Source organism: Teleopsis dalmanni, chromosome 1, assembly GCF_002237135.1.
Source record: "Teleopsis dalmanni isolate 2A chromosome 1, ASM223713v2, whole genome shotgun sequence".
NCBI classification, from domain to species: Eukaryota; Metazoa; Arthropoda; class Insecta; order Diptera; family Diopsidae; genus Teleopsis; species Teleopsis dalmanni.
This window is the reverse complement of record NC_051846.1, coordinates 219,894,282-219,907,296: the sequence shown is the minus strand read 5'-3', so window position 1 is coordinate 219,907,296 and position 13,015 is coordinate 219,894,282. Positions and strand designations below refer to the sequence as shown.

Sequence of the window (13,015 nt, the reverse complement as noted above, 5' to 3'; positions counted from 1 at the left end):
TTTTATGTAGATATGACAACCAAGATTTTACTTTAAGGAGATTTAACATCCTCCCCCGCGTTGAATTATTTGAATAATTTGAATAATTTAACTAAAAGTACGATAAAATGCATGCCTGCAATTGATATGGCATAACTGCACCTTAATTTTAAATAAACAAGTTGATCTAGGTCATGAGAGCTAGCTTCTGTGTTGTTTTTTTTGCTTGTTTACATCTTAAATTGCACATGATTTTCAACTGTCAAAATAGAAGCATTAAAAAGCATTGTTAACATTTTTTGTTATTAAGTTTAAGAACAATTAAAAGTTTCATATGTGAATTTTAATAATTTCAATTAGTTACAATTAATTTATTGGTTAGTAATTCAAAAATTTTCAATGTATTTATAAAATTTAAATTTAAATTTATAAGTGAATTTAAGCCATATTAAATATTACGTTGATGAATCATAGATTGAAGTACATCGCTGGACGCCTCATCAGATAACTGTGTACTTATATTATTTAAAAATTTTACATCATGTTTTGTCTTCCCCAGATTTTTGGTGTGAGATCAGCAGTTGCTCGATCGTTTGGATACCTTCGAATTGCGTCCGAAATGATTGATACTACTAACCGATGATAACCGATGTCAGTTGTTGCTTTGTTGCTTCTTTTGGTTGTATTGGTGGTATCTTGTCATCTTCACTGTCGTTGGTTTCAGAAAAAAGTGGAGCCAAATTATGTATGGCACGTCTCACAATACCTGATGCTGTTTTAACATCGACCACACGTACCATTCCGTCAGTACCCTTATGTATGTTGGTTACTCGACCCAATGCCCACTGAAGAGGAGGTAAATTTCCATCCTTCATGATGACTAAAGTGTTTTCTTGCAAATTTTTGCATTCTTCTCGCCATTTATGTCGGTATTGTAGCTCATTTAGATATTCAGAGTTCCACCGTCTCCAGAATTCATGTTTTATGTGGGACACCAATTTCCACCTCGTTAGTAATGATGTCTTTAAATTTGGTGAGGTTGTACTTGCTGGTGCTGTAAGAGCTTCACCAATTAGAAAGTGGCCTGGCGTAAGTGCTTCAAAGTCATTTGGATCATTCGACATTGGAGTAATCGGTCTTGAATTCAAAATCGCCTCTATTTCAATAACAACTGTTTCTAACTCTTCGTACGTTAAGGATTCTGTGGCAACGCTGCGCACAAGTAAATGTTTCGCCGACTTCACTGCTGCTTCCCAGAGTCCTCCGAAGTGGAGCGTACGAGGAGGAATGAAGTTAAATTTAATACCTTTTTTGCTGCACGCTCTTTCAATTACTTCTCCTGATTTTTTTGAGTAAATTAGTTCTACTAGTTCATTCAGTTTGTTATTGGCTCCAACAAAATTAGTTGCATTGTCACAAAATAGATTTTGGCAATGCCCACGCCTCGCAACAAAACGTTTAACTGATCCAATAAATGCGTCGGTAGTTAGGTCACTTACCAGCTCCAAATGTACTGCCTTGGTGGCAAAACAACAGAAAACAGCAATATATGCCTTGTGCGGTCGCTTTCCTCTTACTTTGTAGTGTACCCAAATTGGTCCACAAAAATCGACTCCCGTGTTAAGAAATGGTCTACTTGGATGGACTCGAGCATGTGGAAGATTTCCCATGATTTGATTGAAAGTTACAGGTCTACACCTTGTACAACGAATACAGTGTTGCACGATGGACCGTGCCATTACCTTCCCCTTGATCGGCCAAAATTTTTGCCGTGTCGCTGCCAATAATGAATTTTCTTCATTAATAGCTTAACTATGCAGTCATTGTATGGGAGGAGCATTTGATGTTTAGCATTATATGTTAGATTTGATGCGTCTAATCTTCCTCCGACGCGAACGATATCATATTTATCTAAAAACGGCGTCAATGCAGCTAACGAGCTTGATGCTTTCACCAGTTTGCGATGCTTTAAATCAATTACCTCTTCCTTGAATTCAGCAGCCTTAATGCATTTCACGATGTACCTAAGTGATTCTTCTAACTCTTCCGGATGTAATTCATTGGTATGATTATTAAATTGAAGTCGCTTACTACGCCTTATGAACCGTAGCACATAACCAACAATGTGAAGCAATGTGTTAAAAGAATTTCTGTGGTTTACCTTGTATATCCATTCAGTATCATCTTCGGTTGCTGTTAGCATCACTTTCTGCGAAGTTTTTTTTTAACTCGGCGTTGTCTGGCTGATTGCATAGGGCTTTATTAAATTCTTCTGGCCACATATCTTCACGACCATGTAGAAACATAGGACCATAGAACCATAAATTATGAGTTTGCAATTGAGATGGTTTGATGCCGCGTGATAAGGCATCTGCTGGGTTTAGTCTTGAACTTACATGTCGCCACTGACTTGGTGCGGATAAGTCTTGAATTGCCGCAGTCCTGTTTGCTACAAATTGTTGATGTTTTGCTGGCAATGAATTAATCCAGTAGAGTACAATTTCAGAATCAGTCCAGTAATATGATTCTGTCTTATGATTTAAATCGCCCTTTACCCTATTCATTAATGTGGCTCCTAGAAGAGCAGCGCACAATTCTAAGCGTGGAATGGTTTGCTTTTTGATTGGGGCGACCCGAGATTTAGAGCATAGCAGTCGATTGATCAAGCGTCCATCTTTCAGTGTTGCTCGAATGTATATAGCTGCTCCATAAGCCTTTTCGGAAGCGTCACAAAATGCATGGAGTTGCACCGATGAAGCAATCTGCTGTCCAAAAATATGCCTATCTATCTGAAAATGGTGCCATGACCTTAACTCGTCACAGACATTAATCCATCTGGTATGTACTTCACTCGGCACAGCTTCGTCCCATGATAAGTTGAGTTGCCACAGATCTTGAATTAGTATTTTTGCTGTTACTAACACTGGACCCAAAATACCCAGGGGATCGAATGTTTTTGCTAAACTAGAAGTTATCGATCTTTTTGTTATTCGCTTAGATGGGGTTAAATCGATCCTTATGCTGAATTTGTCACGCTTTGGTTGCCACGATAATCCTAATGTTTTAACTGATGCTTGGTCTTCATTGCTGAAATCTAAATCGACCTCTTGGTCCTCTTTTGCTATGTCTTGAAGCAGCAAAGGATTATTAGCACACCATTTTCGCAATTTAAAACCAGCTGATTCCAATAAATCGTGAAGTTGACGTTGTATTTCTAAAGCTGTGTCAAGACTATCTGATCCACTAAGACAATCGTCCACATAAAAATCATTTATAATTGCTAAGGCTCCAAGCGGGTATTTAGTTGATTTGTCTTTTGCTAGTTGCTGCAAACACTTCGTAGCCAGATATGGCGCTGACCTTGTGCTATAAGTTACTGTATTTAATTGGTAAAACTGCAATGGGTCGTTAGGCGATCTTCTCCACGCAATGATTTGGTATTTTCTATCATTTGGATGTATAAGGATTTGTCTATACATCTTTTCAATATCTGTGCAAAATGCAAATCTGGGGCATCTGAAACGGAGTAAAATGGAAAACAAGTCACTCTGAATTTTTGGGCCTGTTAACAATATGTCATTTAATGATAACCCGTTGCTGGTCTTGCACGATGCATCAAACACTACTCTCAATTTTGTTGAACTACTGGTAGGTCGAATTACACAATGATGTGGGATCAAATAATGTGATGTGATGTCCTCGATATGAATTTTGCTCATGTGGGCCAACTTTTCGTACTCATCCATAAATTCTACATACTGCTTCCAGACTGCTTCATCTTTGCTTAATCTTCTTTCTAGGGCATAAAATCGGTTTATCGCTGTGTTTTGAGAATCTCCGAGAATTGATGGATTTTGTTGAAACGGTAATCTCACAATAAATCGACCATGGTTGGTTTTTTGTACATTGTTTATAAAATGCGATTCGCACAACTCTTCTTGCTGAGTTAAGTTTTTGTTTGTAGGTGATGCTTCATCGAGTTGTCAAAATTTCTCTATCACCTTTTCTATTTGTTCTTCATCGTCCGAGCAAATGCCGCATGTTTGCATCTGCACACCTAAATTGTTGTCAGTTATTTTTCCTATCACAATCCAGCCCAGTAACGTATTTTGCAATATTGGAAGATTATTGCCAATTTTAATCTGTCCGATCGACAGCAGTTCATGTGAAAATTCTGCCCCCAGTAAGAGATCAATATTACCCTTTTGGTGAAAGCAAGGATCAGCCAACTTAATATTGCTCGGTATGTCCCAATTTGAAATGTCGAGCTGCATGCTTGGTTGATCAGACACGATACTTGGTAACACGTACGCTTCCACTCTTGCGGCATATTCATTGATTTTGTAACTAAAACCCAAATTTACTCGCCTTTGAGCATTTTGTTTCCTTTGTCCAATACCTTCGATGCATGCGGATAAGTTCATTGGATTTTCTCCTAGTTTTTTGATGAGTCTTTCCGTTACAAGATTTACTTGTGAACCGGAGTCTAATAATAGCTGTGTTTCAGCAAACATGATCCGCTCAATGATCTGAATCATCTTTGCTGAAACGATACGGATCACGTTTGAAAATAATTGGCAACGCATGAAATACGACAGTTGGGTTTGTGTACAAAATTTTTTGATTTTTGTGAATAATTTTGGCGCTAAAAAAATAAGTGAGAAAATTTTGAATACAAAAAATCTAAAAAATGGAAAATAAATAAAATCTGTTGAAATGTCTAAAGTATGAAATGTAAGTTTTTATTTAGTATTTACTTAAAAACTTCAATTTAATTCTATAGTAAATAAATGGAAATTGCAGATTTTATTAGAATTATCGAGCAAAACTGACTCCTCTATTTTCTTTTTAAACACTAGTCCAAGTGTATTAAGCGCAAGGGATGAAGTGCATCAGCATGGATATAGTGGAAATTTTATGGAAACGATCAATAATTCTTCCGTTAAAGATTATTTGATTGGTATTTGCGCATAAAAAATACAATTGCTATATATTAATTATGTTTCATACATTAAGACCGAAAAGTTTTCGGAAATTCTCATTTAAAATTCGCGCGCTGTATATTTTTCGATATTTTAAGTTTATGTAGTTTGGCAGCACTGTCCTTAATTACTATGCCAAAAATGAGCGCGATCTGTCAGACAGTTCGTTTACGGCAGCTGTTGAAACCAGTTCACCTCAGTAGGGCGTTGCGAAAAAAACAATGGAAAAAAATATTGAACAAAGAGTTTGCATCAAATTTTGTGTTTCGAACGAAATTTCGTGTGCAGAATCGTTGCGAATGCTACAAAAGGCTTATGGGGAATCAGTTTTATCGAAAACTCAAGTTTATGAGTGGTACAAAGCCTTCCAGGACGGTCGTACGACCGTCGAAGACATTTCGCAACGCACTACTGAGGTGAACTGGTTTCAACAGCTGCCGTAAACGAACTGTCTGACAGATCGAGCTCATTTTTGGCATAGTAATTAAGGACAGTGCTGCCAAACTACATAAACTTAAAATATCGAAAAATATACAGCGCGCGAATTTTAAATGAGAATTTCCGAAAACTTTTCAGTCTTAATGTATATTAATAGATTTGTTAATAAAATCCAATCAGCAAATACAAAATAACCGTGGTGGTCACAATTGAACGAGAGCAATGAAGGAAATTTACATATTTTTGTGGTATATGACAAATATAAATACTTTTCGCGAATTTGATATTTGTTTTGGCATATCAAAAGCTTCTGTATGGAGAATAATTGAAAGAACTAGTGTTTAGCTTATATCAATTGCAAAATTTCCGTTCGTGATTGACAGCATACATGGTAAAATAAATGCACCTCACCATAGCAATTAGGCTTATTTCAAAAGAAAGCATGACTATGGCTTAAACTTGCAAGCAGTTTGCAATGGTTTTTTTTATAAACGTGTATGTTGAAGAGCTTGTTTCCTTTTAAATTAAATAAATGTATTCAACTTAATGTTTATATATTCATTTCAAATTAATTGATTTTAACAAATTATCAAACAACACTTTTTTAATAATAATAAAACGTAAATAATTAAAGTAATAATTTTAATTAATTTTAATAATTTTAATTTATAGTAATAGTAATAATTAAAGTATTACTTCAAACAAAGAAATAAATAATAATGACATATTAAATAAATAAGTACATAAAATAAATAATAAATAAATAAAATCAATAATAAATAAATATAAATGTAGATTTGTTTATAATTTTACTGCACCATTGCATCGCATTGCCAACCTCATTTGCATTAAAATACGTTCCACTTTTATCTTTTACATACATTCCACATTGAACCAGAAAGTGAACCAGATCAATTGCTGGTTCACCCCATTGTTTTTGTTTTGCATGTAAAATTGAGCGGATCATGTTTGCTGAAACACAGCTAATGCTCTACATTCAACCTTGATGCCTTTATTGCTTCGTATTATTACGCGTGCTGTTCCCAATACAACATAACCCTTGTTGTAATTGTTATAATTGGAGATCAGGCTTATTGACTTACTCGAATTTGTTATTTTATTTGGGTTAGTGCATGTTGCATCTTCCAGATGTAAAAGAGAATTGTGTTTTTTATTGCATATTTTACAATTGCCTGACGAGCATTCTCTTGCAAAATGGCCAAACTTTAAACAATTAATGCACAACCGCATTTGTTTAACTAACTGAAGTCTTTTAGTGGGAAGTTCTTGTATGAATGACTTGCACGTGTACAATGGGTGACGGTCATTCTTGCATGCTGGACATAGTTTTTCGTAATTTGATCCTTCGTTTGTTGCAGCAACTACTCTCGATGTGTTTAAGACCTTTACGTTGAATCCTCTGCCGAAAGCCTCCAGTGACTGAAATCGGCTTTCAATAAACTGTAGAAGTTCTTCAAACGACACGAGTGAACGATTATCCTTTAGAGATTGTTCAAATGCTGTTTGAGTTCCTCTATCTAATTTCTTTAAAGTGAGGTGCACCAATATTGCATCCCATTGTTCTATTAGAATACCCTGTGCCTTTAAGCCCAAAATGCACTCCTTAGTGACATCATGCAGCGATTTTAAACCTGATGAAGTTTCCGCAGTTAAAGACGATTGGCTTAACAACTTGTTGAGTAACGCTGTGATGAGTAGACGTTTATTGTCGTATCGAGATCTTAGAATTTGCCATGCTGTGGCATAATTTTCTGTTGAAGCTGGCAAATGTTTGATTAGATTTTTCGGTTCACCGATTAAATTGGTGGTTAAATAAAACATTTTTTGCATTGGTTTAAATGGTTGCTCGTCAATGAGCTGTAAAAACAAATCGCGAAATTGTACCCACATTAATGGGTTTCCGTCAAAACTTGGAAGCGTAATTTGTGGCAATTTTACTGATTGCAATGTTACTGTATTTTCTGAGATACCATCACTAGAATTTAACAATTTTAGCTTTGATTTTATTAACATCAATTTATTGTGTAGTTTTCTTTCTATTTCAAAAAACGCTTCCCAACTGTAGTCCTTTACCGTGTCTGCAGTGGTGGAGTTCCATATTATATCATTGTTTTGTTCTAACTTGCTAAGATAATTTTCCAGCTGTGCCTGACTTGTCCTGTAAACCACTTCTTGTTGTGGTTCTTCAAATGTTGATTCTATTTCCTTCATGGTCTTTTCAATGACGCGAATCAGCGCCCTTTGATTCCGTAACGGTTTTGTCACGGTTTTGTCTTCGGTCGACACAGGCTTGTTCCCTTCTTGTTTCTTATCTCCTTCAATGGTTGCCATTTTTTTACGTGAAAAATGAATACCTGTATGAAATTAACAGTTGGTACCAGATGAATTTTGACTGAATACTTTTGATCACGTATCTTAATGCAATAACGTTATGTGTACATGCACCAAGTTCTTAGCTGCCGTAGATTACGCACCAAGTGATGATCCTGTTAATGCTACAATCACGTCGGGGTCACCAAAATGATAAGAACGCGTTTGTTCTTAGTAAATTCCAAATGGTTATATTAAGTAAAATGTTAAGAACGCGTTTGTTCTTAGTAATTTCCAAGTGGTTATATCAAGCTTCCAACACGCACGTGCACGCGTTGGATGATATATTTTGTATTTTATTAATTGTAAAACTGCCGAGCACTTAAACTCGTAGTTTGCCTCAATAATCAAATTTGAAATAAAAAAAATAACTTCAAATATTTTATCTGTATTTTATGTGTCTTTATTTATTTTCAGGTATTTTGGAAATTTATTGTTAAATGTGCTATTATGAAATGTTGTTACTCGTATCACTGTTCAACCAAAAAGAGGAAGTCTTTTAGTTTAAACCCAACACAGAAGCTGCTCTCATGTCCCTAATCAAGCTTAAAGCTTACTTCATTCTCCTTTTGTTGCCAAACAGCTGATTAATAGTGTTTGACAACGTTAAGTAGATGAAGTCTTTTATGTAGATATGACAACCAAGATTTTACTTTAAGGAGATTTAACACTTATATTTAGTTGTACACGTGTCTTACTTTTTTGTGTTACTTTTAAATTTCGAATAACGGAATGAGTTGGGTGTTCAATTTAGCCACTAGATTTTTAGGTGTGCAATAAAATCCTTACAAATTTTATAATATACATTAATAGTATTTTATAGATTTAATTTTATAGATTCTTAGTTAAATTCTGTTAGGTTAGTTTATATGCGCAACATATATTGTACCAATAAATTTTGCCTATGTCATATTTTTCAATATGGGAGAGACAAAACTAAGGAAACATATGTCTTTTCTAGCCAATTTTGGTAGGTTTGGGATATGTCCACCCGCAAATATAAAATATTTTATTCAAGCTATTTGTTTCAGCAAGTTAATAAATAAGTTCTATAAAAATTCAAATTCACAACTATTTTTAATGATATAAAGGAATTGTATAGGCATTTAAAAATTATTTAGGCCTTTTTCTTTTTATTGCATGTCACTAATAGAGAAGCAAATATCATAAAAACAAAACCTTTTAAACTTGATGCACATTATGACGCTTGCATATTTTGTCGCCACGTCAATGTGTTTTAGCCTTCAGTTATTACCTACGCCAATGACAAAAATATTGTCTGTGAATTTATAACAATAAAAACTAACCACACAAAGTGCATTTTATATTGCTCTGCTTGAAAAGGAAAATGGACCAATATTATAAAGATAAGCATTAAATTTGATTGTTTAGCAACTAAAACGCAAACCTTTTCTTGAAAATTATGTTCGAATTTCTTTCACTAAAAAATAAATAAGTGATCAGTAGCAAATTTGAATCATAAAGAATTATAAAAAAAATAATAAAATTATTCTAAATAATTTACTTAAATATATTGAAAACAAAATTTCAGAACTGGGAATTAATGAACACAGCAGTCCTAACAGGTCGACAAGTAGCACAAGCTATGAAAGTCTTTATCGTGTCTCAAGCTGGAAAAGTAGCTGATGTAACATTACAAAGTTCATGTTTTGCGGAAGATGAAAGTGTTATAAAGGTACATATGTGTGTTTTTAAATTAGTTTTAGTTAAACATTTTAATATTTTTAAGGTTTCTTCATCGTGCAGCTCTGTATATGTGGATGGTTCTGAGATTAGAGGTTCCTCAAATGCATCGGTTATTGTTAAATATGGCACATATATTGGTTTGGCGAAATTTATTGTTTGGATGCCAGAGTTTCCACTTGAAGTTTATGTAGAAGATATTAGACTTTCCCAAATAAAAGGTTGGAAAGTAATAGATGACAGTCATTATGCGTAAGTGTTTTTAAAGCATCTAAAAATAGTTATTTTGAAGCTTATTTTTAAAAAATCTTAAAATTTGAATCGTCACTTTTGTACTTATAGCATATTTGCCAAATAGCTCATACTCAATAATTTATTTTCTAAAAACTTAAGGAATAATAGTCAGAAATTTTTGTATATTATTTATAAAATGCTATTGTTTCTTTCTGTTATTGGTTGAATTTCTAAATTTTTATGTCTTATAAGAGTTGTTATATTTGTAAAATACAATTTTCTTACAAAAATTGCTATCCACATAAAATCAATAAACAAAAAAAAACATTTCAGCAAAATGTTGTGTTTTCTTGATCAATAACAAGAAAAGAATAATAATAAGATTAATAACAACATTACTACAACACCAGCGAAATAACAGCGCTTATTACATTTCTTCGCTGTAAAAAAAGCGACGAAAAAGCAATCGGAACAAGCTAAGGAGTAGGTTAGGTTAGGTTCGGAAGGCGCGTGCTGCCAATTGTCAGCACTTCCACTCGGAGGCATATATTGCCCATTGTGATGCCCTCAAAAAGTTTTGCCGGGAGAGGCGAGTTGCTAACCTTTATAATCCTTTTTAAACCATTTGGTTTTCAAGATGAAGTTGAGGAGATCCGATAAGTTTACTTTCGTTATCTTATCCAAGCCAGTGAAAAAGCGATCTCCGAGACATTGAAGTCGCCTTCTCTGAAGTCCTGGACAGAGACAGAGAAAGTGGTTGATAGATTCTATTTCATCTTCATCTTGGCAACTCCTGCATAAACCACTTGTTGGAACTCGCCACCGTTGGAGCATAGGTGCAATGGCACAGTGCCCCGTTAGTACTCCAGTAAGCACACGAATTGCTGGTTTGCTGAAGCTTAAAAGGCTTTTCGTTTTATTTTTATCCAACCTCGGCCATAAGGTTCTGGCGACCTCACAGTCTTCGCGGTTAGTCCATAAGTTGTCTGTCACCGTTTTGGTGATTTCCTCTATTATCCTAAACAGCTCACACATTGGTGTGTGTATTGTGAGGTCGGCCTCTCTTGTATGCATTGCAGAATCTCTTCTAGCCATCTCATCTGCTAGTTCATTCCCTTCGATATTGCTATGCCCAGGAATCCAGCAAAGAGAGACCTTGTGATGTTTGATGCTCATCAGTGAGGCGCGACATTTTAATTCAATCTTGGATTTAACTGTTTTAGATTCAATTGCTTTCAAAGCGGCCTGACTATCTACAAAAATCGTGATATTCGATGGACGAATTGTACTTTGTTGTATAAGTTTAGCCGCTTTTTCAATAGCATATAGCTCAGCCTGAAAGACGCTGCAAGTATCAGGGAGTCGGTAGGACTGCCTTATCCTCATATCTTTTGAGAAGATGCCTGCTCCCGTACCGCCCTCCATCTTTGAGCCATCTGTGTAGATAGTAACTTCAGAGTTACCTGTCACACATCCAAGCTCCCAGCTATCTCTGGTTGGATAAAGAGTGGGAATTCTGGTATAGAAATCTAGTGTTGGTGTCATGTAGTCTGTAGTGGAGTCTAGATCTGCCTAGACTGATCCCTGACCCCTCCTAATCTCCTTTAAAATTGTACGGTGTCCGTAGTTAGCTGGTTTCCACATCTTAGACTCCCGAAGCCTAAGAGCATTTTTGGCAGCAAAGCCTTGAATGAACACCCACAGTGGTAAGAGATGTAGTATTACATTTAAACCGTCTTGAGGCGTACTATTGATTGCTCCGGCGATACCTAAGCAAGCCAATCTCTGTGTTTTTCCGATGCGGGCAAAATTGCATTTTTTCCAACGCCTGCCACCAGACCAGAGACCCATAGATCAGGCCCATGATAGGCCTGATGATCGTCATTCCGTATACTACGTACGATGACAATCCCCAACTCTTCCAAAAGGTCTTTTTGCAGACATAGTATGCAGCTAGTCTCCAATTTTGTTTGGAATCAAGGACGACGCCAAGATACTTGGCTTCCGAGGTCAGTCAGAGTCAGTGTAATGCCATCCAATCTGGGTAAGGTGAAAGTAGGTATTTTAGTTTTCCGTGTGAACAGGACAAGCTCTGTCTTAGTAGGATTCACCCCTAAGCCATTGCTTTATTGAAAGCTCCCTCGATGTCAAGGAATCCAGCCAGGGTGTACTCCTTTAGTTGGAGTGTTCTTTCAATAGTACCAACCGCTTCGTGGAGAGCACCCTAACCTCCTGCCAAGCTTTAGGTATATATCCATCCCTTAAGCATCTTGAACCATCACCCCTGCTGTTGGTATCACTGCTACCCCAGAGTTCGTGATGTCCATTTGCATCGCAACCAGCTACCAGAAACAATCCTCGTGATCCTGCATATGCAGACAGTGCTCGAAAGGCTGCTGGTGGTGGTTCTTCTTCATCGTACGGAAAGTATGCGGACGTTAGCAGCGGGCTAGGCCTGTGCCTTTGTTCACATACTACCGCTGTGAGATCTCCATGGCTGTAAGAAGTTAAGGGAAAAATATTAAGACTTTTCTTTGCAACTATACAGGTTCTAATCTTACCTTGTGTATGTGAAGTGTAGAGATGATACCCACTCAGTCCAAGTCCGGCGACTTTGCCTTTGACAAGCCATGGTTCTTGGACAATTGCCACGTCCACATCACGCTCCGCGAGGTACTTAATCAGGTCGAGCGAGGCTAGGGTGGAGTGGTGCAGATTAATTTGCACTACCTTCAGCCTTTCCTCTGCTGGTTTGAGGCCTGTCACCTGGCACCCGAACCTTAAGAGAACCTAGCCCGAATTTGATGGTTCCTTCCTTTTTTAAAATGGATAGAGACGCTTGATCCACAGCGATTAGTATGTCACTACCTGTTCCGCTTTTACAGACAGCCATATTCACTATCTGCCATTCAGATGTTTTCAGCGCCTTATTTTGTCGTTCGATGAGTTTCAATATGACGTCCTTCTCCGGAACCGGAGGTGGGACCCACAGGGATACAATCGGGCGTACAGGGAGCTGAGAGCGAGGAACTACTTCGAGTTAAGCTCCCTGCCAGAGTGTGCCAAGACTATCGATTGTTCGCGTAAAGAAATCCAAAGACTTCTTGTTGCCGCAACCAACAACCTTAACACCTTTCTGCCATCCAGAAGGAAGAGTCGCTCGCCCAGGTGCCCCTCTCGCTCGACATCTACCGCTGGTACTGGGGATCCGACTCCCTGCACCGTAACTTTAATATTCTCAGCTGACATTAGTCATGCAAAAACGCCTCCTCCCTGTAGGGTTTCTT

The 13,015-nt window shown here is 36.8% G+C and overlaps 4 protein-coding genes across 4 annotated transcripts; 1 reads left to right on the top strand and 3 right to left on the bottom strand.

Annotated features, from left to right (window-relative positions):
* Nucleotides 1-611: 611 nt before the first annotated feature.
* Nucleotides 612-1,649, bottom strand: LOC119667390. Its single transcript, XM_038076680.1, has one exon. The coding sequence runs from the start codon at nt 1,647-1,649 to the stop codon at nt 612-614; it is 1,038 nt and encodes a 345-aa protein (XP_037932608.1).
* A 510-nt stretch (nt 1,650-2,159) lies between these two features.
* Nucleotides 2,160-4,493, bottom strand: LOC119667389. Its single transcript, XM_038076678.1, has 2 exons — nt 3,981-4,493; nt 2,160-3,920 (listed from the first exon to the last, which is right to left on the bottom strand). The coding sequence occupies exons 1-2, from the start codon at nt 4,491-4,493 to the stop codon at nt 2,160-2,162; spliced, it is 2,274 nt and encodes a 757-aa protein (XP_037932606.1).
* A 1,869-nt stretch (nt 4,494-6,362) lies between these two features.
* LOC119667388 lies at nt 6,363-7,751 on the bottom strand. Its single transcript, XM_038076677.1, has one exon. The coding sequence runs from the start codon at nt 7,749-7,751 to the stop codon at nt 6,363-6,365; it is 1,389 nt and encodes a 462-aa protein (XP_037932605.1).
* Nucleotides 7,752-9,346: 1,595 nt separating this feature from the next.
* On the top strand, nt 9,347-9,861 carry LOC119665930 (transmembrane protein 132E-like). Its single transcript, XM_038075190.1, has 2 exons — nt 9,347-9,486; nt 9,541-9,861. The coding sequence occupies exons 1-2, from the start codon at nt 9,355-9,357 to the stop codon at nt 9,748-9,750; spliced, it is 342 nt and encodes a 113-aa protein (XP_037931118.1). The 5' UTR covers nt 9,347-9,354; the 3' UTR covers nt 9,751-9,861.
* Nucleotides 9,862-13,015: the final 3,154 nt, after the last annotated feature.